Source organism: Scylla paramamosain, chromosome 7 (genome assembly GCF_035594125.1).
Source record: "Scylla paramamosain isolate STU-SP2022 chromosome 7, ASM3559412v1, whole genome shotgun sequence".
Taxonomy (NCBI): domain Eukaryota; kingdom Metazoa; phylum Arthropoda; class Malacostraca; order Decapoda; family Portunidae; genus Scylla; species Scylla paramamosain.
In genome coordinates, this window is record NC_087157.1 from 13,819,356 (window position 1) to 13,840,090 (window position 20,735).

The 20,735-nt window shown below is 37.2% G+C and overlaps 1 protein-coding gene and 2 long non-coding RNA genes across 11 annotated transcripts in view; 2 read left to right on the top strand and 1 right to left on the bottom strand.

Annotated features, from left to right (window-relative positions):
• LOC135102109 (uncharacterized) overlaps nucleotides 1-8,014 on the top strand; it is a 32,870-nt gene extending 24,856 nt beyond the window's left edge. The window contains exons 2-5 of the long non-coding RNA XR_010269525.1: nucleotides 4,195-4,296; nucleotides 6,438-6,504; nucleotides 7,045-7,135; nucleotides 7,836-8,014. This is a non-coding gene — a long non-coding RNA (uncharacterized LOC135102109). The remainder of the gene's footprint in view (nucleotides 1-4,194; nucleotides 4,297-6,437; nucleotides 6,505-7,044; nucleotides 7,136-7,835) is intronic.
• Nucleotides 1-20,735, bottom strand: part of LOC135102104 (muscle-specific protein 300 kDa-like) — a 241,276-nt gene that overhangs the window by 177,906 nt on the left and 42,635 nt on the right. For 8 of the 9 annotated variants that reach the window (XM_064006870.1, XM_064006871.1, XM_064006868.1 and 5 more), the window contains exons 8-27: nucleotides 19,000-19,155; nucleotides 18,280-18,417; nucleotides 17,733-17,870; nucleotides 15,781-15,990; nucleotides 15,289-15,490; nucleotides 14,947-15,164; nucleotides 14,543-14,683; nucleotides 13,973-14,008; nucleotides 12,674-12,838; nucleotides 12,264-12,449; nucleotides 11,259-11,396; nucleotides 10,015-10,089; nucleotides 9,438-9,580; nucleotides 9,029-9,203; nucleotides 8,487-8,657; nucleotides 7,986-8,111; nucleotides 7,542-7,625; nucleotides 7,024-7,154; nucleotides 6,723-6,831; nucleotides 100-6,519 (exon numbers count right to left, since the gene is read on the bottom strand). In XM_064006870.1, coding sequence (XP_063862940.1) covers nucleotides 100-6,519; nucleotides 6,723-6,831; nucleotides 7,024-7,154; nucleotides 7,542-7,625; nucleotides 7,986-8,111; nucleotides 8,487-8,657; nucleotides 9,029-9,203; nucleotides 9,438-9,580; nucleotides 10,015-10,089; nucleotides 11,259-11,396; nucleotides 12,264-12,449; nucleotides 12,674-12,838; nucleotides 13,973-14,008; nucleotides 14,543-14,683; nucleotides 14,947-15,164; nucleotides 15,289-15,490; nucleotides 15,781-15,990; nucleotides 17,733-17,870; nucleotides 18,280-18,417; nucleotides 19,000-19,155 — 9,162 coding nt within the window. The remainder of the gene's footprint in view (nucleotides 1-99; nucleotides 6,520-6,722; nucleotides 6,832-7,023; nucleotides 7,155-7,541; nucleotides 7,626-7,985; nucleotides 8,112-8,486; nucleotides 8,658-9,028; nucleotides 9,204-9,437; nucleotides 9,581-10,014; nucleotides 10,090-11,258; nucleotides 11,397-12,263; nucleotides 12,450-12,673; nucleotides 12,839-13,972; nucleotides 14,009-14,542; nucleotides 14,684-14,946; nucleotides 15,165-15,288; nucleotides 15,491-15,780; nucleotides 15,991-17,732; nucleotides 17,871-18,279; nucleotides 18,418-18,999; nucleotides 19,156-20,735) is intronic. The other variant, XM_064006869.1, reaches the window with a different exon arrangement.
• On the top strand, nucleotides 15,905-17,880 carry LOC135102110 (uncharacterized). Its single transcript, XR_010269526.1, has 2 exons — nucleotides 15,905-17,000; nucleotides 17,754-17,880. It is a non-coding gene; the product is annotated as an uncharacterized LOC135102110 (long non-coding RNA).

Below are 20,735 nucleotides of genomic sequence, written 5' to 3' on the forward strand. Positions count from 1 at the left end.
TAAGATTTCCTGATGAATTAATTTCTACAAGAAAGCTGAGAGAATTTAGATACTGAAGAGGATTAGAAAAATTACATTAGTAACTTGTATATTTCATACCTTCAAGTTGTCCAGCTTTTTGACAAGATCAGACTTTTCGCCTGACACGTCAGCACACAGGTGTAGCTGGTCACGCTGCAGATTCAGCCAGTCACCAAAGCTCTTGCACAGTGAGTTGAACTGACCATGATCCTGCACACACAACTCTAACTTGTCCTGCAGGTCTCGACTTTTCAGCACAATGTTGTGGAAGAGAGTTTGGATGGATTGTATGTACACATTCAGTGTCTTGTCCTGTGTCTGATTAACAAGAGCTTGGGCTTTCTCACACACCATTTCCACAAGACTCTGGTGAGCCTGAATCTCCTGATGCACTAGTTTGTGGTTCTGCAGCTGAGCTGTTTTCTCCTGGAGGGAATTCTTCAACTCAGTGTGCTGCTGCATGGCCAGTTCTACATCTCGAAGCCAGCGAGTGAGCTGTTCCTGTGCTCCTGAGAAATCTGAGAACTGCTGTAGGCACTGGTCAAGGGTTGAACCAGCACTGGTAACTGACTCACACCAGCCCTCCCACCTCTCTCTCAAATCCCGCAGACTCTGGCGCAGGCTTTCCCGGCCATCAGGAGCTGTGTGCGAATACAGTCGCTCACCCAGCTCAAGCACAGCATCAACCTTGCTACTCTGGCTTGATTTCAGTTCAATGAGTTGCTCTACTTTCTTTCGTCTCATTTGTAGAATCTTCATATCACCCACAACTTCGGCATGTTCTCTTAAATCATGATCCAGAGCATCAACCCACTCTGTGCACTCTTCATACTTCTCCAAAAATGATCTATGCTCACGGATAAATTGTTCATACCTACTTATCATCTCCTTCAGTGCATTCTTGAGAGCCTGATAACGGGAGAACATCTGAGAGATCTGGACAGCATGTTTTCCTTCACTGTCGATACTCTGAGCCTGAGACAGAGCTTCACTGATTTCTGGTCCTTTGTCAATGATCTCCTTTTCTAGCTCTTTAAGATTATCAAGGTGATTTTCCTTTGCTTCCAGGTTGCTTTTGAGGGATTGATCTTTAACTCTAATTTCAATACCTTTTATCCAGTTCTTCAGTGTCTGAACCTTGTCTTCACATTCATTATACTGAGACATGATTTCAAGCAATTTCCTTTTGCCCTCAGTTATGTCAGATTGCAAGGTCAGCCAGCATTTCTTTTGTGCATCAAGATCTCCCTTAATGGCTGCATGCCCTGATGGGTCAGTATTTCTGAGAGTTGACTTTAAGCTTTTCTCACACATATCTACAAGTGCCTGACCCTCTTCTTCATGTTCTTCAAGTGAATCAAGAATGTTCATTTTCATTTGTGCATCGCTACTTTCGGGTGAAACATCAGAACACATAGATAGTTCTGCCTTCTGTGAAGTGAGCCAATCTCTAAACTTCTCCAGGTGATAGAGGAAAGATTCCTGTTGCTGTATGTATTCCTCACAGAGGCCAATCCTTCTCTGAGTCTCTGACACCATTTCCTGATACTGATCAATCATGTCATCAACAGTCTCTGAGGTCTCCTCATCTGTCAAAAATTCTACCTTTTCTTTTAGACCATAAATCATGCTTTCATGGGAATTGATATCTTGATAAATAGTTTTGTACTGTTGCAGTTGTGCTTTCTTTTCTGACAAAGTTGGCTTTAATTCAAATTCAGCTCCAGCTCTGCTCTGAGTTTCCTCTAACCACTTGGATGCTTGACTGAAGTTGTCATCAAAAGAGGACCACTGCATTATTATGCTTTCAACACGTTTGTACAACTGATTCACTTTATCCAGATGAGCCTCCCAAGTATCTCTAAGCTTTCGGAGATCTGACCGTATTTTTTCTCGTCCTTCGGGTGTGATGGCAGAGAATAAGGCTTCTCCATGCTCTACCACAGCATTCAACAACTGCTGGCCATTTTTCTTTTCCTCAACAAAAGATTTCAAACTTTGGAGTTTGGACTGGTAAGCTACAGTTGGTTTTCCTCCTCCACGTGTCAATTGCTCAAAGCCTTTGAGTTTCTCCTCAGCATCTTTCAACCATTCCTCCATTTTTACAATAGTTTCCCCATAAAGTTTTTGATCTTTAGTTAACTGATTAAGTTTACTTAGGAATGTATTACAAAACTGAATGAGTGCTTGCACCCTGCTCTGTAACTGATTGGCATATTCTCCTGCCCTACAGTCTGGGTTCATCTCTAGAAGTTCTTCGGTCTTTTCCATGAGTTCATATAATTCATCATCGTGGCTATTCACTTCCTCTAGAAGAGCTTCAGTTTCTTCAATCTTCTCTTGAACCATACTTATATCAATCTGGTTCATGGTCTCAGAGCGCATACGTGATTCAACTTCCTTCAACCAGGAACTCAGATTCTCTGTCATCAACTCGTACTGCTGCCACAGAGCCAAGGCTTCATTCAGGGAAGTCTGACATTCAATGAGACTGTCATCTAGTTCCTTCAATTCTGTAAAGGCTGCTTCACATTCATTTTGTACTTCTTCAATATCTTCATCATCTACTATTTGCTCATATAGGTCTTGGCTTGTAACAACCTCCTTCTTCTTTGCAAAACCAAGTTTCAAACTTCCTTTTATATCTGACAATGCAGAAAGTTTTGCTTCAACACCATATCTATCATTATTTGGTTCCCCTTGACACCAGGCAATTTTTTCTTTGTGAACTTCAATAAATCTCTGAAGTGATTTAAGTCTATCTTTGTAATGCTTCTCAATTACATAGTAAAGATTGGTATATGCTTTTGATGATTGTGCTTCTATAACTTCATATTTCTTTTCAAGGGCTGCAAATTCCTTTGCTAGTTTGCTGGCTTCAAAACCTTTGAAATTTTCCTTGAGTTCTTCAATGTCAGACTTAATAGTCTTGATTTTCTCAGCATATTCTTCAAGCTCATCATCAATTTTCCTGGCAACATCTAAGCGGGCAAGAATCTTTTTATCATCACCTGTAATATCTTCACATTTCATGATTCGGTCACGAATGTGAGCTAAGGCTTCACTGATTTCTTTAATGTCATCAATGATACTGGCTTCTTGTTCACTTATTTCATCAAGTAGTGCACTAAGTTTGGAGGCAGAAGCTTCAGCTTCTTCAAATTCACTTGTTATTGAGCTGATTATTTCTTCAATCTTATCAATGGAAGTCCCATAATTCAATGACTCAAGTTGCTTTGCACGGCTCTGAAGGGTGCGGAACATGCCTTCATAATTTGGCAAATCATTTTTATATTTCTCTAATTTTTCTGATGCTTCCTCCCTATCTTTTGTTTGAGTTTCTTCTAAGGCTTCACTGGTGTCTGTTAGCCAAGTAAGGAGTTCATCACGACCTTGTAAAATTTGTTTCCAAAGAGCAAGTTGCCCTTCGAGATTCTGTGACAACTGGTTAAGATGATCCATTCTACTTTGCCACTTATTTTGAATTTCTTGTGCTAGTTTGTGCACATCACTTGAGTCAAATCCTTCCACACTTTCCAGTTGCTGACAGAGATGCTGTGATTTTGTGATGAAGTTTTCCAGCTGAGGTCTGGTTTTACGAAGTGCATCTGTCGTCTTTTTACAGAGGTTAATCATTGTTTGAACACTACCAGCCTCCACAGATGTATTTTCAAGGGTTTCAATGTTCTGTTGTGCTTCTGTGATTGCACCTTGGAGACTTTCTTGTCCCTCTGTGCATTGCCTCCACAGGGAAGTAATACCAGTAAACTTGGCCTGCATTTCATATAGCATATTTTGTGTTCTGTCCCAGCGGCCATCCACTGCTGTCAGAATGTTCTGGACAGACACTAACTGGGCTGAGTCACAGGACATCAGGTTGCGTCCCAGATCGTGCAACTTATCTTTTGTTTTAAGCTGCAACCTTATTTCCTTGAGGGATTCTTCAACAGTTTCTAATAGATTCTGGACCCCTTCATTTGTGCTTTGGGTGAGCTCTTCATCTGTGACTCTGTTGTTTATGTTGTCCAAAAATTCATTTAATGTATTTTGGGCTTTATGGAATGCATCCCATAAGTTATTTACTTGCTGCAACTCATCTTGTTTGTCATTAAGATTATCCTCCACTTGATCCATTCTGTTTTTAAAGTCACTCACATTGCTTTCTATTTCTAGTACAGATCCGGTGTCTGGATCTCTCACGGTCACAGAAGCTTTACTACAAAGGTCTGCAAGATCAGAAGACTCATCATCCCATGAGCGACACTGCTCTTGAAGGTTTGTTAGTTCTTTCCTTATCTGTGTCAGGTCATTAAGACTGAGCTTAGTCTCAAGTTGCTGACTAATGCCTTTTAATGCATCATCAGTATTATTGTGCCATTCCCAAAACTCTTTCCATTTGAGAAGTGCTGGTTTTTTGGACATGATCAATTCCCCATAACCCTCAAACCTGGCCTCTGCATCATCAAACTGTGTGAAGAGGTCGTCACGATCGTTCCCTGTACACCGGTCCCCTACGTCCCGGCACTCCTCTGCCAGAGCTGTGACTTCATCTTGCTTTTCATCGTGTTCCTGCTGTAGGCGATGGACTGTGTCTGGGCAACCATCCAGCTCATCCACATCTATGTCCTCAAGTTCATCTAACTGGTTGCTGAAGTTATTTAACCATGATTCAAGGTTTTCTACTTTAGCAACAAATTCTTGACGAACAATTGCCACATCTGACAGTTCATTTTTCATTTTATGCACTTCATCACTTAGCTTTGCAATCATGTTCTTCAGCTCCATTATTGTTGACTTGATAGAGGCACTCCCTTCACTTCCCATGCTGGTAGCAATATGGTCTCCAACACCAGTGAGATTTATAACATCTGTCTGTTTTTCACCAACCTCTTTGACAACATCCTTAAGGGTATTTAGTCGGTCTTCAAGGCGGAGCACTGTAGGAGCATATTCACTAGCTTTTTCTAAACGTTCCTCTACTTGATGGATCCAAGAGGATACAGCATCACATTTATGATTAAAATCTTCCCACTCAACAAGAAGGGATTCTGATTTTTCACTCCATTGCAAGGCAACGTCATGAATTGCAGCCCATCGGGAATGAAGAGCATCTATTTCATCAACAACTGGACAGATGCGTGCCACTTGAGCACTCTTGGAGGAAACTGAGCGAAGCTTTTCCAGACAGTCATCACACTGTTTCTCAAATTCCTTTGCTTGTTCAGAAGACTGGATTGCCTCTTGCATGGAATTGGGTTTGCCTAGTCCAACAGCAACTTTAGTTTCAGCAACCTCCAACCAAGGCTTTATTTCTCTAAGCTCTTCCTGATAATCCTTCCAATGTCTTAGATCACTTTTTACAGTCTCTGCATGCTTTTCTGTATGTCTGCTTAAGTTGCCAAAGTTCATCTTTAGTTCACCAAGTTCTCCACTGAACTGAAGAGCATCATTAGATGGTTCTCCTTCAAGGAGTTCTTCAGCTTCCTCCTCTAAAGTCCTAATGACAGCCAATTTTTCATTAATCTTACTTTGCAATTCAACTGTTTGAGCATTCCTGTCCTCAGGTGTCATTTCAAGAGTAACAAGACGTTCCAGAGTGTTCTGTGCATTTGTAAGCCATGACTTCAATTCTTGTAATGTACCTGTGAAGTGAACCCATTTCACATTCAACTGTTCCAAGAATTCAATTTTCTGAGATACAGTATCAATAACTGTCTGCATTCGCTGCTCAATTTCTATGACTTCTTTCTCTAGTAGTGGTTTTCTTTCAGGGTTAGCAAGTTTGGCAAGGTTATTAGAGTGGCTGTGTAACTTTCGTAACATTTGGTCAGTTGTCTCACTTAAGTGGTCACTCATCTCCTGTTTGTTGCTGAGCTCATTAGCAACTTGTTGAGGATTATTATGATTGATAATGCTTGAGAGTTCAGACTCTGCTTGTGCTATTAGCTTCAAAATTTCATTCTTCTGATCACTGTAATCAGACCATACTTTCTGAGTGCTTTTCAATTTATTAAATTTATCAACTGATCCATTATAAGCTTCATTCCATTTTGCTTCAAGCATTTGCAGCATAGCACTAACAAAAAGTGGTGCATTCTGGTCCCTCATGAGGTCCTTTCCTCGCTGGATGGTTGAGAAAATGTTGTCTCTTTGACCCTCCAGCTGCTGCACTACTGCTTCTTGCTCTTTGATGTACTGCAGGATTGTCTCAAGGTTCTCTGGTTGTGTATCTCTTGCACTCTTTTTCACAATACTGTCAAGTGATGCCACAATTTTGTTGATGTCTTCTCTGTACCGGTAACACTTGGAATTAGTCTCAGCACGGACAAGGGTTGTTTCAATGGTGGGTATGAGAGTCTTGTATCGGCTCACAAGAGACTCAAGTTTCTGCTGCTCATACTGTCCATCCTCCTCAGGGATGTGAGTGATCAGAGAGTCCAGCATCTGCACCAGCCACTTCATGGACTCACGCCTTCCCTCAAGGTCTCCGCACACATCCTGATGAAAAACAAATATAATTTTTTTTTTCATAGCAATAGGGAATAAAAAAACAGGAAAGAATCCTTTGATCTGTAAGAAAAAATATGTTGTAAAAAATTTAGATATGAAAGCAAAATTCAAGATAAAAATAACACAAAGTAGTACTGAATGCACTTGAGATGTTTGTGTATTATATAAAAAAAAAAAAGCCATGTTCATACCACAAACTTTTCCTTCAGCTTCTCATATTCATCAGCACATGATGTTTCTCTGTTTACTTCTTTTAAGCAGTCATTTACACAATCCATCCAAGACACAGTTTCTTCAACCCTGCAGGGAGATAACATTTCCTGGTTAATGTTTTAATCTTAGAACTCCCTAAAATTGTTAAGCCAAGTTTGCTACATATTTCTCAATCTATTCTTACCACCTTGACCTATCACCATTGTCATGGGTTACTCCAAGGGTGGCTAGTTATAGACAGTTTATGGTAGTGCCTGCAAGCACAGTATTACAACTTACTTGTTCTCATATTCCTTCCAGCGCTCTGGGATCTGGTCCAGCTGAGAGGCCATGGTGCCAATGCGGGTCTGTAAGTCCAGCCACTGCACAGTGCACCTCTGGCAATCTTCCAGTAAGCTTCTGTCCTCCTTCTGGAAAGCAATAACAGATTATGTGCATTGCATGATTTCAATGGGAATGTAATCAGTTCACAGCTTTACTGTGGAGAAGTACTCCAAAAGCTGCAAAATTTATGGTTTTCTAGTTTCTTTACTTTCAGTTCTTTTGACAAAATTTGGCATATGCATACACATAAAGAGTATGTGGTGGCCAGGTGGTCAGTGCTTGACATGGTGATATTGGTGACCTGAGTTTGAGTCCTATAGGAAACTGCCCATTTTTCAAGCTATCACTGAGGGACTGACGAATACTCAGATGCATCATATCAACTCTGTCTTTGACAGCTATTGCATCAAGGAACTCTGGAGGGTGCCATAAGTCTCTCCTTAGAATTTATTTTCTTAACTGTAACTCTTTACCTTTTTAAGAAATTCTTGACTTGACACATCCATGTTGTCTAACAGTTCCTCAATTCGAGTTATCAAGTTTTCAGCGAAGAATTCCTGCACAAAGATAAAACGAATGATTAATTACCATTTTTATAAAGAAATAGTGAACATAAAGTACAGTAGGAAAGTTAACCATTTTTACATACATAGTATTTTCAAAATTAGTTGAATCTTAACAAAGGATATAGGGAGATTATGACCATGAGTTTTCTGTTATTACTAGATAATACAGAAGATTAGATATCTATTTATATTCCATTTCAGATGCCATTAATGGATACATAATGGATGAAGTCAAAAACACATGAAGAAACAACTAAGAGAATAAGAATACCAAAATCAGGCAAAGTATTATAAAGGTTAAAGCTACTGGAAAGATTGCACCGTAAGGATTGCCTGTCACATCCAGCTCACCTCATGCCTTCGTCTGATGGCTTCCACATTTTCATTCTTGTTGTAAGAATTCTGTTCACAATTTAACTCCTTTTCTATGTCTCGAACATACATTTGGAACGTATTTTCATCAAGACGGAACTCCAGCTGCATGGGTGGAAATAACAAAATTAGCCAATGATCAGTGAATACAGAATACTACCCACAACCACTACAGGAAAGAAGAATTCAGGATGAAGATAATGCTGAGAGTAAGAAGTGTCCATGATATCACTGAAGATGAAAAGCTCAAGTACTGTGGTTGAAACATCTGAAGAGACATTTCATCAAGATAGATAAAGTACGAGAAAGATAACGATCATGAAAAGGATGCTCTGTGAACATATTAGAAGAAAAAAGAGAATGATTAGACTATGATAAAAAATTTCACTTCACTGATGTAGGCCAGATGATAAGAACACAAAAATACATATGTGCATGAATAAGTTATGAAACAGCAATAAATTGCAAGCAGGTGTGTACCTTCAGCAGATGAAGAGGAGCATGACACATGACATCATCCCATCGGTTCTGTATACTCTTGATTGCTACATTGATGGCTTCCTTTTCAGAGTCAGCCACATACTTCTGCAGGTCCTGACCTGAGGTGACCACCTTCAGGAGGAGGTGCTCAGGAGCATTGATGAAAAAGTCCTGTAATTCAGATGTATTCATCTCAATACAGGTACAAAAAAATTTTTGTAACCACACTCACTTGTAATTATCAACATCTTTAGTAACTCCTTTCTCGATATAAACAGACAAAGGTTTATTGAGGGAATAGTTTAAGAAAAAAACTTGCCACTTACTGCAATGTTTCAATGTAAATTTGCACATACTTCAAATCCCAAGTCATTAATTTCATAAAGGCATCCTTGAGGGAGAAATAGAAACAAGATAAGGCTCCCATTGCTGTTTCACCCTCCTAAATTGTACAATGACTGGCTGCTCACACTGGAAAAGGATGCAAAGGTGGTACAACTTTTGTGCTTAAATAAGAGAGGTTTCATACAATAGATACTAACCTTGTGTGTTTCCAAATAGCTTTTAGTGGTGATGGCCTTCTCCTGAAAAAGCTTTTCAGCACTAGTGATCCATTCAGTAACCTCTGTTTCACATTCTTTGTAGCTCTGCCAACACCTGATGCTTTCACTCATGCGAGTCTCCCAGTTGGCAGAGAGTGAAGTGACTTTTGTGAACCTATACAGAAGAAAATATTATTAATTTATTTTCAAATAGCCCTATGGTACTCATATATAGAATAAATCTAGCAAACATCTTTGGGAGAGATCCACTGCTTCAATAAGTTGCTGTTAATACTATGCTATACAATACAATTATTCCTTTATCAGTCAATACATCTCAGTATTGTTTGATGAAAAATTAAAGGAAACTGCAAGAAACACATGATGACATATTATCATGAGTACTTGCCTGACATTAAGTTCATTGATTTTGTCCTGAATTTGTTGAACATCCAAGTTTTCTCCTCCATTTGTAGTCCTCAGAAGATTCTGATAAACCCTATTTTTGGTGTCAAGCATTGACTTGTAGTACAGTTGCCGTGAGAAGAAAGCCTGTTGAATAAGGGCGAAATACTTTAAACTCACAACAATACAAACAAGAATATAATCTAGTGTTATAAAAATTTAATGTCATCACATTCACATTCCATAGCTTTGCAATGGTTAAAACTATATTTTGTAGCCTTTTAGTAAAGATATGAACATAAAGTAGGAATAAGCATACAATTCTAGATCAATAAAGTATTGAATACACCAAACTACAAGAGATTTCAGATCAGTATAGTTTTTGAAGTGTCTAGAAATAACAAAAGGTGTGTTAACTCCTGAAATAACAATAAACTACTCATAAAAATCATGGAGGGAAGGAAAAAGAGGATATCATTACCATTAACCTTAGAAACTAAAAAGCACTCACCAAGTAACAGGTAAGTTTCATACGTGATCAAGCATTGCTAGTGTGGACCAACAAGACCTACAAGACCTACCCTGTGTTGCTCAATTTGGCTCCTTGCCATGTCAATGATGCCACTGAAGGGTAAAGGAGGCTCACCGTCTTCGCTCTACACAAGGCAACAGGAGAGACTAATTATTTCTCACTCACACCAGAATTAACCTTCCAACCTTCCATGTGCTGTGCTCTGTGACTCCTCAACAGAGATGGGGATTGGGGATTGCAACACAGCAACACAAAAGACAAAGATTACACTATATGCTTGCACACAACAAAATTTAAATGACACAAATTAAGATTATTATTATTATTATTATTATTGTTTTTATCTTAGAGTTGCCATCTACGTACTTGATCTGTCACATTTGGATTTTCTGATTTCATTTGACTGTCACAGCTTAGGTTGACATGCTTCACACAAATTCATATACAGTAGAGATGCATAAATGCCATTAATAAGTATGCATTTTTCAAAATATAAGATAACTTATAGACAGTATGCACTTGTTTGCATCACAGAATGCTAAAAGATTACACATCCTACAAATAGGTAGTACATCTTTACCTTTACATGTACATATTACTGTAATAAAAGTGAATAATAAGTAATATGTTAAAAGTGATCTGGATTTTGACATCAGGATGTACTGCTCATCACTTTTTAAAGATTTAAAAAGTGCCTTACCACAAAAAAGAAAAAAAAAAAATACAATGAAATGCACGTACATGACCTGATGGCATGAAAAGGTGGCAACACTACATTTCCCGTGTTTGGAAACATTTATGAGAACACTAAGCAACAAAATATGCAAATTTAAACTCTCATGCAAGTTTTAATATATGCAAATTTTGGGAATGGGGTTAGTAACACTGTATCTATGCAGACCAGAAATTAAAGAAAACCAAAATTATGTTTTCCAGTGACTCACTCAACAAAAAAAAAAAAAAATGGTAAAAGATAGAGGGAGGAAATTAATATATGAGAGAGAGAGAGAGAGAGAGAGAGAGAGAGAGAGAGAGAGAGAGAGAGAGAGAGAGAGAGAGAGAGAGAGAGAGAGAGAGAGAGAGAGAGAGAGAGAGAGAGAGAGAGAGAGAGAGAGAGAGAGAGAGAGAGAGAGAGAGAGAGAGAGAGAGAGAGAGAGAGAGAGAGGAAGTTGAATTGATAAACAGAATTTTAATAAATGAATGAAAATGACAAGTCAAATAAAAAAAAATCTTCAAACTGGGGAACAAAACTTTCACCATGCAAAGATCACAAAGTTTCAAAGATGTGTTTACTTTTTGTTTGCTTTGCTGCTGCTGCATGCTCTCATTTGTGCCATGGACAATGAAGGAGCCAAGCAGAGCTTCTCCCTCATCCAGCCACTGGTTGATCTCTTTGATGCCATTCTCAACAGCCTCTAACTGGGTGATGATCTGAAATGCCAGAAACATGCATGATAATTTGAAGTAACAGAAACATGTGACCAAAGTGCAACATTTATCTCAGTATGATAACAATGGTTCAGAATAAAATTAATGTAATACTTTGTATTTTCTAGCAGTTATTATTGTTGTATAAACTGTGTGTTGCCTTTCATTTCTCCTCTTGTCTTTCTATGTGTTATTTCTGTGTCTTTCTATGTGTATATTCTGCAATCTTCTACCTCCTCCTCCTCCTCCTCCTCCTTCTCCTGAGATTACCCTTTTATGGGCTATTATGAGGTGAAGGCAAATAGTCTATTGTTACTGTTATTCATTGTGTACAGAGCACCCTCGAGATATCTAGTGTGCCAATCAAAAGATAATGCTACTGAAATACAGAAAGACACCATCAATGTAAAGTAAGTGGCAGGTTTGAGCAATACTATAAGGGGACTTTCCTACATTCTCTAATAATTCCCCAATAACTTTTCAGATGAATGAATGAATAATTTCAGAGAGGTAATGTATAATTAGCTTCTTATTACCACTAGGTAAGCAAAATGAAGAAAACAAATATTCCAAAAATTCAACAGCTATACAAATTAAAAAAAAAAGAAAAAAAATGGTGCAATGGAAAACTGAAGTATTAAGACTGCAATATACTGTATTTAATGCTATAGTTTCTGTAGATTATGTAAAAAAAAAAAAAAAAAAAAAAAAAAAAAAATATATATATATATATATATATATATATATATATATATATATATATATATATATATATATATATATATATATATATATATATATATATATATATATATATATATATATATATATATATATATATATAAAAGAAAAGATTCAAGCTCCACATACCTGAGTGGTGAGGTACATTTTTTGTGGAATGAGAGCTCTAAGCCGCACCAGCTCTTCTTTCTCCTGCTTGAGGGACCACATCATCCTCTCTATCTCATCTGGGGTGAGGTCCTGCACAAGGGACTGGAAGGCCTTGGAAATGGTCTTGAACAGCAACTCCATGTCCTCAATTTCACCATTCAGTTTCTGAAATGTTTATATACTAGAACCCTCTGACCTCACTCTAACAAAATATCTAACTTAATATTCAAGCAATATACATAAGCTGCTGAAAAAAAAAGTTATAAGTTTTCTTTTAAAAGTTGACTTCTGAGAGAAACTTTATAAGCCACTGTCTATTAATAATCAGTACTGATTATGATATAGGCAAAATTATAAGTTTTACACAGACAATTATGCTTTCTTCTCACCTTCAGTTTTTCTCCATACTCCCTAATGGCCTCAACTGTACAGACATTTGTAGCATTGAGAAGCAGTGCTGTGTTCTCAAGCCACAGCTCCAGGCGGTCTTGTCCTGACTGGTAGTCATTCTTGGTCCGTATAATCTGCCCTTGATGTAGGTACTGCTGCACATACTGAAACAATGACAACAAAGAATGTGGGCTTAATGGGGTTGAAGAAAATGCAATGTACACACGTACAGGGAAAGTTGTGTTGCTTAAAACCCAGAAGAGGATGGAGTATTAATTTAAATATAGTTTTTATTTTGTTACTTCATATTCATGGGATATTATTGCTTAAGCTTAGGGAACTGCATTTTAACATAAAATCTGATAAATAATCTAGCTTTTTAGACTGCACTCAGAATTAGTTTTTATATTCAATTAGTTCAAAATGTCCTAGTACATATTGTAAAAATGTAACAAACTTGTGAGTTCTTTCCTTTTCAATAAATATGCAGGATAATTTTATATCAAGAAAAGTGTTTCATTATTAGTGCAATAACAAATTGTAAGAGTAAACAGCATGTGATTAGATCATCAATTATTAATACCATGTCTGTACTTAAGTAGAATTACAGTCTCATATGCAAAGTTAGATACTGCAGGTCTATGGTTGTCTTGATATCTCAATTAGCTGACATCTGGACACATGATACAAACGTAAACTGTGCAGAAAGCATGAAGTCCAATTTTGCTGTGCACAAGAGAAACAGGAATCAGACAACATCTGGCAACACGTGAGTACTGTTAAGCACTGAAGCAGAAACGCATCTGTCTGAGCCTTAAGAAAGCAAAATAAAAGAGCTCCTTAGTAGTTGGAGGGGTTTAGTACTGAAACCTCGTATGTAGAATAGGCCAGGGATAAACATAGTAACCATACATCTTCTGACTTATCAAGTGCTCATGAGCCCACTTTTTTTTAGTAATAGAATGCTAAATTTAAACAGCTGCTATCCTTGATTTAGGTTTCAGTCAAAATATAGAAGCATGGCATGAAGCCAATAACATGGCAGTGATTTAAGAGTACATAATAGAATGTGGTGCAGATTGAATATTGAAGCTTAAAATATAAACCTGTGGAATATATGAAAAAAAAAAAAAAACATCAAAATAGTGGGACTGGCAGATGCTTGAACTGAAGAGCAACATACATAAACATCAATAAAAAAAATAAATAATGAGTTCAAACTTGACAGTGTTAACCAGTATCACAAAACAACATCTTTCACTGGCTGAATAATAATCTGTATGGTCACTCTTACTTACCTTCCATGTGTCTTGGGCTTCCACTCCAAACATTGCCTAGTTGAAATAACAATTGTAAAATATTTCATGTTACTTCTATGAATGTACTCTAAGTTTTAATCTCCACTGGAATTTAGGAAATTAGTGCTGCAAAGCTTAACAGTATGCCAATATAAAGTATCAGCATTTAAGAAACAGTTATTAAAGAACCTGTGTGTTAGTGTTTTTATCACTACAGAACAGAGTAGTTGTGAAAAGCCTTTTTCACCTTACAACATTCAGACCAAAGCAAAGATATTCATAATGTACTGACATTAATTTCTATATTAGCCTTACATAAACCATCTACTACAGTTTTGCCAAGTTAAAAATAATGCTTAAGCATTTGTGAAGATGACTCCCTTTTAGACACTGAGGAAAGCTACACCTCAAGCACTTAGTTATTATTACTCTATTCACACTCTCAATTCTTATATTTCCTTTCTTGAAACTCCCTAATTTCTTCTTTGTATGACTTTCATTCACACCTTCCTTACTAAACTTCCTGACAAACTATATTCTGTATTACAGAACCCAAGACTTTATCTGTACCTGGAAGAGGTCTTCCCACTTCTTGTTGATGAAAAAGAGTTTCTCTCGGATTTCTTGAGCCACCTCTGGTCGACAAGTGGCTGCCAGAAAATTCCCAGTCTCATCCATCTCATCATGTTTCTCTTTCCACTCTCCAAGGTCCTGTTTTATAGAAAAAAAGAAAAAAATGTATGTATGTATGTATGTATGTATGTATGTATATATATATATATATATATATATATATATATATATATATATATATATATATATATATATATATATATATATATGGATGATAGAAAGGTCAAAAACTCTTAGATCACAGAATGTAGGTCAAGAGTCTCACTAGTGGAAATGAGTTAGTACCTGACCATTGAATAGAAAGATTGGTAATAGTAATAATTATATTTTCTTGTCATTACCTGAAAGTAGTTCATCTTCTCTTTCTCAGGCAATTTGACTTTGACCAAAGAGCGGTCCAGCCAGGCCTCAAACTGCTCTGTAAGGTCCAAAAACTTTTTCCAGTAAGCAATGACTTCTTCAAGCAGGCTCTGGATGCATCGTAGCTCCACTGATACATTTTTCCAGCGTTCATTTATTTCAAGTAAGAACTTAGCAATCCCATCACTCTCAGCTTTACCTGTATTGGGAAAAAAAAGCAAGCATGATTATCATTTTCAAAGAAGTACACTGTGCTCAGCAATATTTTCTGCAACAACTTATGATTTTTTTAATACAAAGAAGTGTAAGTAAAAGTCACTTACTAAGTTCACTGTCCTTCTTGTATGCTTCAGACACCTGCTGCATCTCATGGAAGGCCCGGTCAAATTCTTGGAATATGTTACGTGTCCCAACAAAGGACCTGTACTCTGCGAGGATTTGTTGTACTTCATGTTCCTTGCCATATTTCACAGCCCAAGTCTTGAGTTTTGCTTCCACAAGGATTAGGAATGCTACCAAACAATACTGTGAAAAATCATAAACATATTAGTATCTGAAGAAAAAAACAGTGCACTGTAGATTTACAATAAGAGATGACAGCAATATTTGTGGTGTTCATGATATTTGAGGAATATCCAGCATTAATTTCTGAGAAAACCTGGAGCTGAGACTATAAAATCAAATATGCTACATTAATTGACAGAACTCTATTTGACTCAATTGTAAAATAGGAGTTTGAAAGTTTTGCTTCACATCATTGCTAAGTTTCTTGATTTTGCCACTTTCAACATGAACTTTATTGTGTTAAGACTTACTCTATGTTCCAGGTACTTGAGTTTAATCTTCCTCCGTGCAGCACGGGGGGCAATGGTATTGAGCCGCAGCTCAATGCCCTCCAGCTGCTGCTTGGGGATGGATGCTGCATCCTTGGAAGTCTTCACAGCCTCAAAGCTTGATATAATGGACGGCAGTTTGGAAAAGAATGTTTTGTGCTCCTCTATCTTTTTACTTAGAAGAGTGGCAATCTGGGAAGTACAAAATTAAATGGTAATATGAATATACAGGGTGTCCAATAAGTTTTCCATATATATGGTATCACGAACGCCATTACAAGCATAAATCCAGATGTGTTTGAACGTGTTCTTCAGCAGTGGAGGACACGCATTGAAATGTGTTTTCAACACAAAAAGGCAGTCATGTAGAGCATATAACACAAATATATATATATATATTTTTCCATAATTCAATAATTTCTTATATTTTTTCATATGTATAGAAACTTATGGGGCACCCTGTATATGTAGTGCTGAGAAATTAATTATGTATATTTCTACTTTTTTTCCTAGGCTAAGGCCCATGTAATGTGCGAGGGTGACCAGAATCTCAGTACCATGTGACTAACCCCTCCCCTTCCCCTCCTCTCCTCAGTGTCCTTTTGTCCTTGCTTCCCCCCCCCCCCCTCTCAGCGTCACTGTGTTGACCACTTCTATAACAAAATTTACCCAGTGAATAAACGTAATTTCTCCTGCTTGGCCAGGTTATAGAGGCGAATTTTTCACCTAATCCCAGAGAATGGGGAGCCCTTAATACGATAAAATTAATTCTATAATGGTAAGGTCTTAAACCAGCTCAAACAAATCCCAGATAATTACGCCGCGCCAATGAGGTTGACGAATCTGATAAGTCTTCTTTGCTTCGCTGCCTTGTTACCCCTGTTGCTACGCAAGCCGGGAAGAGATACCAGACTTTGACTAATTCCCCAATTGATTTCAAAAGTCCATTGAATTAAACTTCTTAAAGTAACAACTATAAAGTAAACAGTAACTTAATTATTCATATTTTTCATCCCTGAACTCACAACCTAGTCGCCCCCCCCCCCACTAAAAACAAAATTATAACTTAATAAATTTCCCCATTGGAAACCTTTATCCTTAGTTTCCCGCCGATTTCCTCACAAGCAAAGCCAGTCTCTCTCGGATTCTCCTCAGGTGAGCATGCAGTCTGATAATCTCCCCCTCCATTCCTGTAATATTAAGTAAGTGTTTATTTAACAATAATTTTACTAAAGCAGTCTCTCTCGGATTCTCCTCAGACCCTCTCGGATTCTCCTCAGATATTCCTGATGATAAACTGTTTTCTGAGTGAATAGATATTCGCATTTTTTCGTTCTGTTTTTGTTGGTTTTCTCCACGGGACTAGTGAAACCACCTGGTTCGAGATCACCGTGTGAGACTGTCCTCAGGTCTATACATACTTTTTGGGTATATATTTGTTATTTATTTATTTATTCTCTGGTCTCCCCCACAACTCAGTAGTCGCGAAAATATCTCCATCGTAGTTTTTATTATGTAATTGAAGAATACGCTACCATTTATTTTGTATTTCTGAATTATGTAACTGAAGAGTACGCTACCATTTATTTTGTATTTCTGAATTGCTTTCTTTTTATTATTATTATTTCGGATTATTCCATTATTTATTAAAAATCATAAAAGTGTCAGAATTTGTATTTCTCTTAATCCAGTGATAGGATTTGTAATTATCGTCTGCCACAAGGGAACATCACACCCCTTAGAGGGCACTAAATATATGCTTGTCATCATTAGTTTATAAGTATTTGAATAAAATTCAGAATATAAACCTGATTCTAGTCATAAGATGTATTTTAAAATAACCAAATTTAATGAACTACCTGTAAAACAGACATTATAAACCATATAACAAAAACGAAGCAGAAACTTTAACGATGCAAGCAGCATAATCCCACCTCGTCATTCTTGCCATACAGCTTGACCTCAGTGCCCAGCATGGCTTCAGCACGACTCAGCCACTCTCCTATTGGACCAAGAGCACCGGGCAGCGCCGCATCCAAGAGCCACATCCAATGAGACAGCTGCTGCGAAACCTGACACCAAGGAAGATAAAAATGAATGAATGGATGAATAAATAAAAATAATGTAGAAATAAAACTTTGAAAATAAATAAATAAAATAAATAAATATATAAATAGGAAAATAAATAAATAAATAAAAAATCAAATCAGTGAAAATCAATAACAACAACAACAACAACAATAATAATAATAATAATAATAATAATAATAATAATAATAATAATAATAATAACAATAATACATGAGTAGATGAATGAATAAATAAATACATAAATCAATTAGTAAATACGCGTGCACACGCGCGCACGCACGCACGCACACGGACACACGCACACACACTACATTTGACTCCAATTTTTTTTTTCTATCTGTGCATCTAAAATGTAAACGTAACGAGCAACAGTGAGAGGAACTGCCGTACCTTGTTCCAGGATGCCGCAATGCCAGCCCAGGAGTCAGTTGTGATTGATATGACAGAAGACTGAGATTCCACCAGCTCATGAAGCTTCTCGTATATCAGCCTCTTCTCGTCTGCTTCTGTCTTCAGAGCTTTGAATCTCTGTAGATCATAAGCATACATTAAAACATAATAAGAACATAAGACAGCACGGGAAGCTGCAAGGAGCCATCGGGCCTACACGTGGCAGTCCATGAATATTAGTACGTCTGATGTATAGCTAATTTACATAGCTAAAATTGCTTTTTCTGAAGCATAAACTAATATATATATATATATATATATATATATATATATATATATATATATATATATATATATATATATATATATATATAATAGATGAAACACCTGATTGTTTATGCTTAGGCATTTGTGGTTTATTCAGTACATAATTATTGTTTCTATATTAAATGTTAAGATATACAATAATTCACAGCACTAAAAAAACAATGCATGAAATAGTTACAAACATCTGCAAGAGAGAAAGGGATGAAAAAGGAATGAATTTTGCAATTTCTAGCCACTATAACTTTTGAAGATTCCTGTAGAACGAGAAGAAATATCCCCGAGTGGTTAATAATTAAGGATATATGTACCAAGTAGGAGTGAAGGGGATAACAAGACGTCCCACCACCGTTCAATGCATACTGTCTGATACTGATGACACCAGGACACACGCACCTCGTAGTTGATGTTGCCGTGCTTGGCTGGGTCGTGGAGGGTGTCCAGCCACTTGGAGGTGTGGGACAGCCATGTGGTCAGTTCGGTGTACTCCATCTCTATCTCACTAAGCATATCCCCTGCACCGGCTGCTTCCAAAGTTGGGCTGGTGCAAGGCTGTAGTGAAAATCGTCATAAAAATCGTACGATACATACATATTACTAATCATGATAAGAGAATGTAATTACCTGTATGAAAATGAACATTATGAGGGTTTTCTTAACTTTTTTTTTTTTTTTTAAGAATACTTGCTATCTTTCTTTTCTGGCATCTCAAAAGTTTAAGCTCAAAAACAAATACTATCAATGCTACTTATAAATAAACCCTGGATTCCGTCCACTGGCAATTCTCTCTCTCTCTCTCTCTCTCTCTCTCTCTCTCTCTCTCTCTCTCTCTCTCTCTCTCTCTCTCTCTCTCTCTCTCTCTCTCTCTCTCAATTTAATTTTCTTTCTACGTCTCATCTTTACATTCCTAAATTTTTCTCTCCTGTTTTATTTTATTTTTTCTCTTTTCCGTAGCCTCATAGGAGCGACAGGTCTGCTAATGTAAATAAAAAAAAATAAAAATATTGGCCAGTGAGTAGATTAGCAACGTCTTTAAGAAGAAACAATGTCAATGTAGACCAGTGTTGCGTGCATCATGTTGGCAGTAACATAGTGCAAATGATCGGTGTGTATCCGTGTATTTCCGTACACTAAGGGAGCGATCTCAGACAATCCTGGTATTGCGTGTAGTGTTGCGTGCATCCATGCACTGAGGGTTGCGCATGCGCGGTGTTTGTGTTGTTGCGCGCACTACGCTAGGAAAACCCAACAGGCAGCAATATTATTTGAGATTAACACAAGAATCTCTACTTACTGCTATTACATAATTATTTGTTCATTCCCTAAGGTACATTTCTTAAATTCATATTAACCTTCAAGTGGCAAATCTACAATGATATCACGTGTAAACTAACCATGAGCGCAACACAAGATGGATGGAATATCCCCGAAATATCTGACAGCTCCTGTGTTGCGTGCAACCGTGCAGTGGAGCTGTGCGCATGCGTGTGGGATACCTTTGTACTCAGGTCTTTCAGCGACGTATTTTTCTGGTTAACAAATGGAGGTCGGTTCTTAGAAAATTATTTGCTGATTCACATAAATCAATTTCCTTGATTCATTCTAACTCTAAAATGCCGAATCTACAATAAAATAATTAGTAAAGAGGGCATGAAAGTGAAGTATGTTCACTTGCGGTATTTGGAATTTTAACGTGAAAAGTTGCCAACAGTTCTCCATAATTATTCCCCAACTGATTATATTGTTAAAACTATTTAGATATGAAAAGTCTGCTTCTGGCATCGAAACAAAGCATTTATTTCCTGAAGCTAGTGGTAAGGGTAACGGATTTTTTAAATTCTGACACTAGCATTATTCAACTTTTATCGCGCTTATACTAATTTTCAGATTCATACATTAAGTACACTGTACATACATGCATACTTTACATACATACATGTAAACAAAGTGATCTTCCTAGATTATTCTCACGGTATCTCCTTCCGGGTGATGGACAGCCCTTGCAAACATTCTGTTCTAACTTCTTTCTCCCAAAGCAACGAGATCTTAGAAAATCTACCAAGCGGTGAAACGGTGAAACATGAAATCTATAATGCAGACTATATAAACGTTAATGAACAAGATTAAAATAT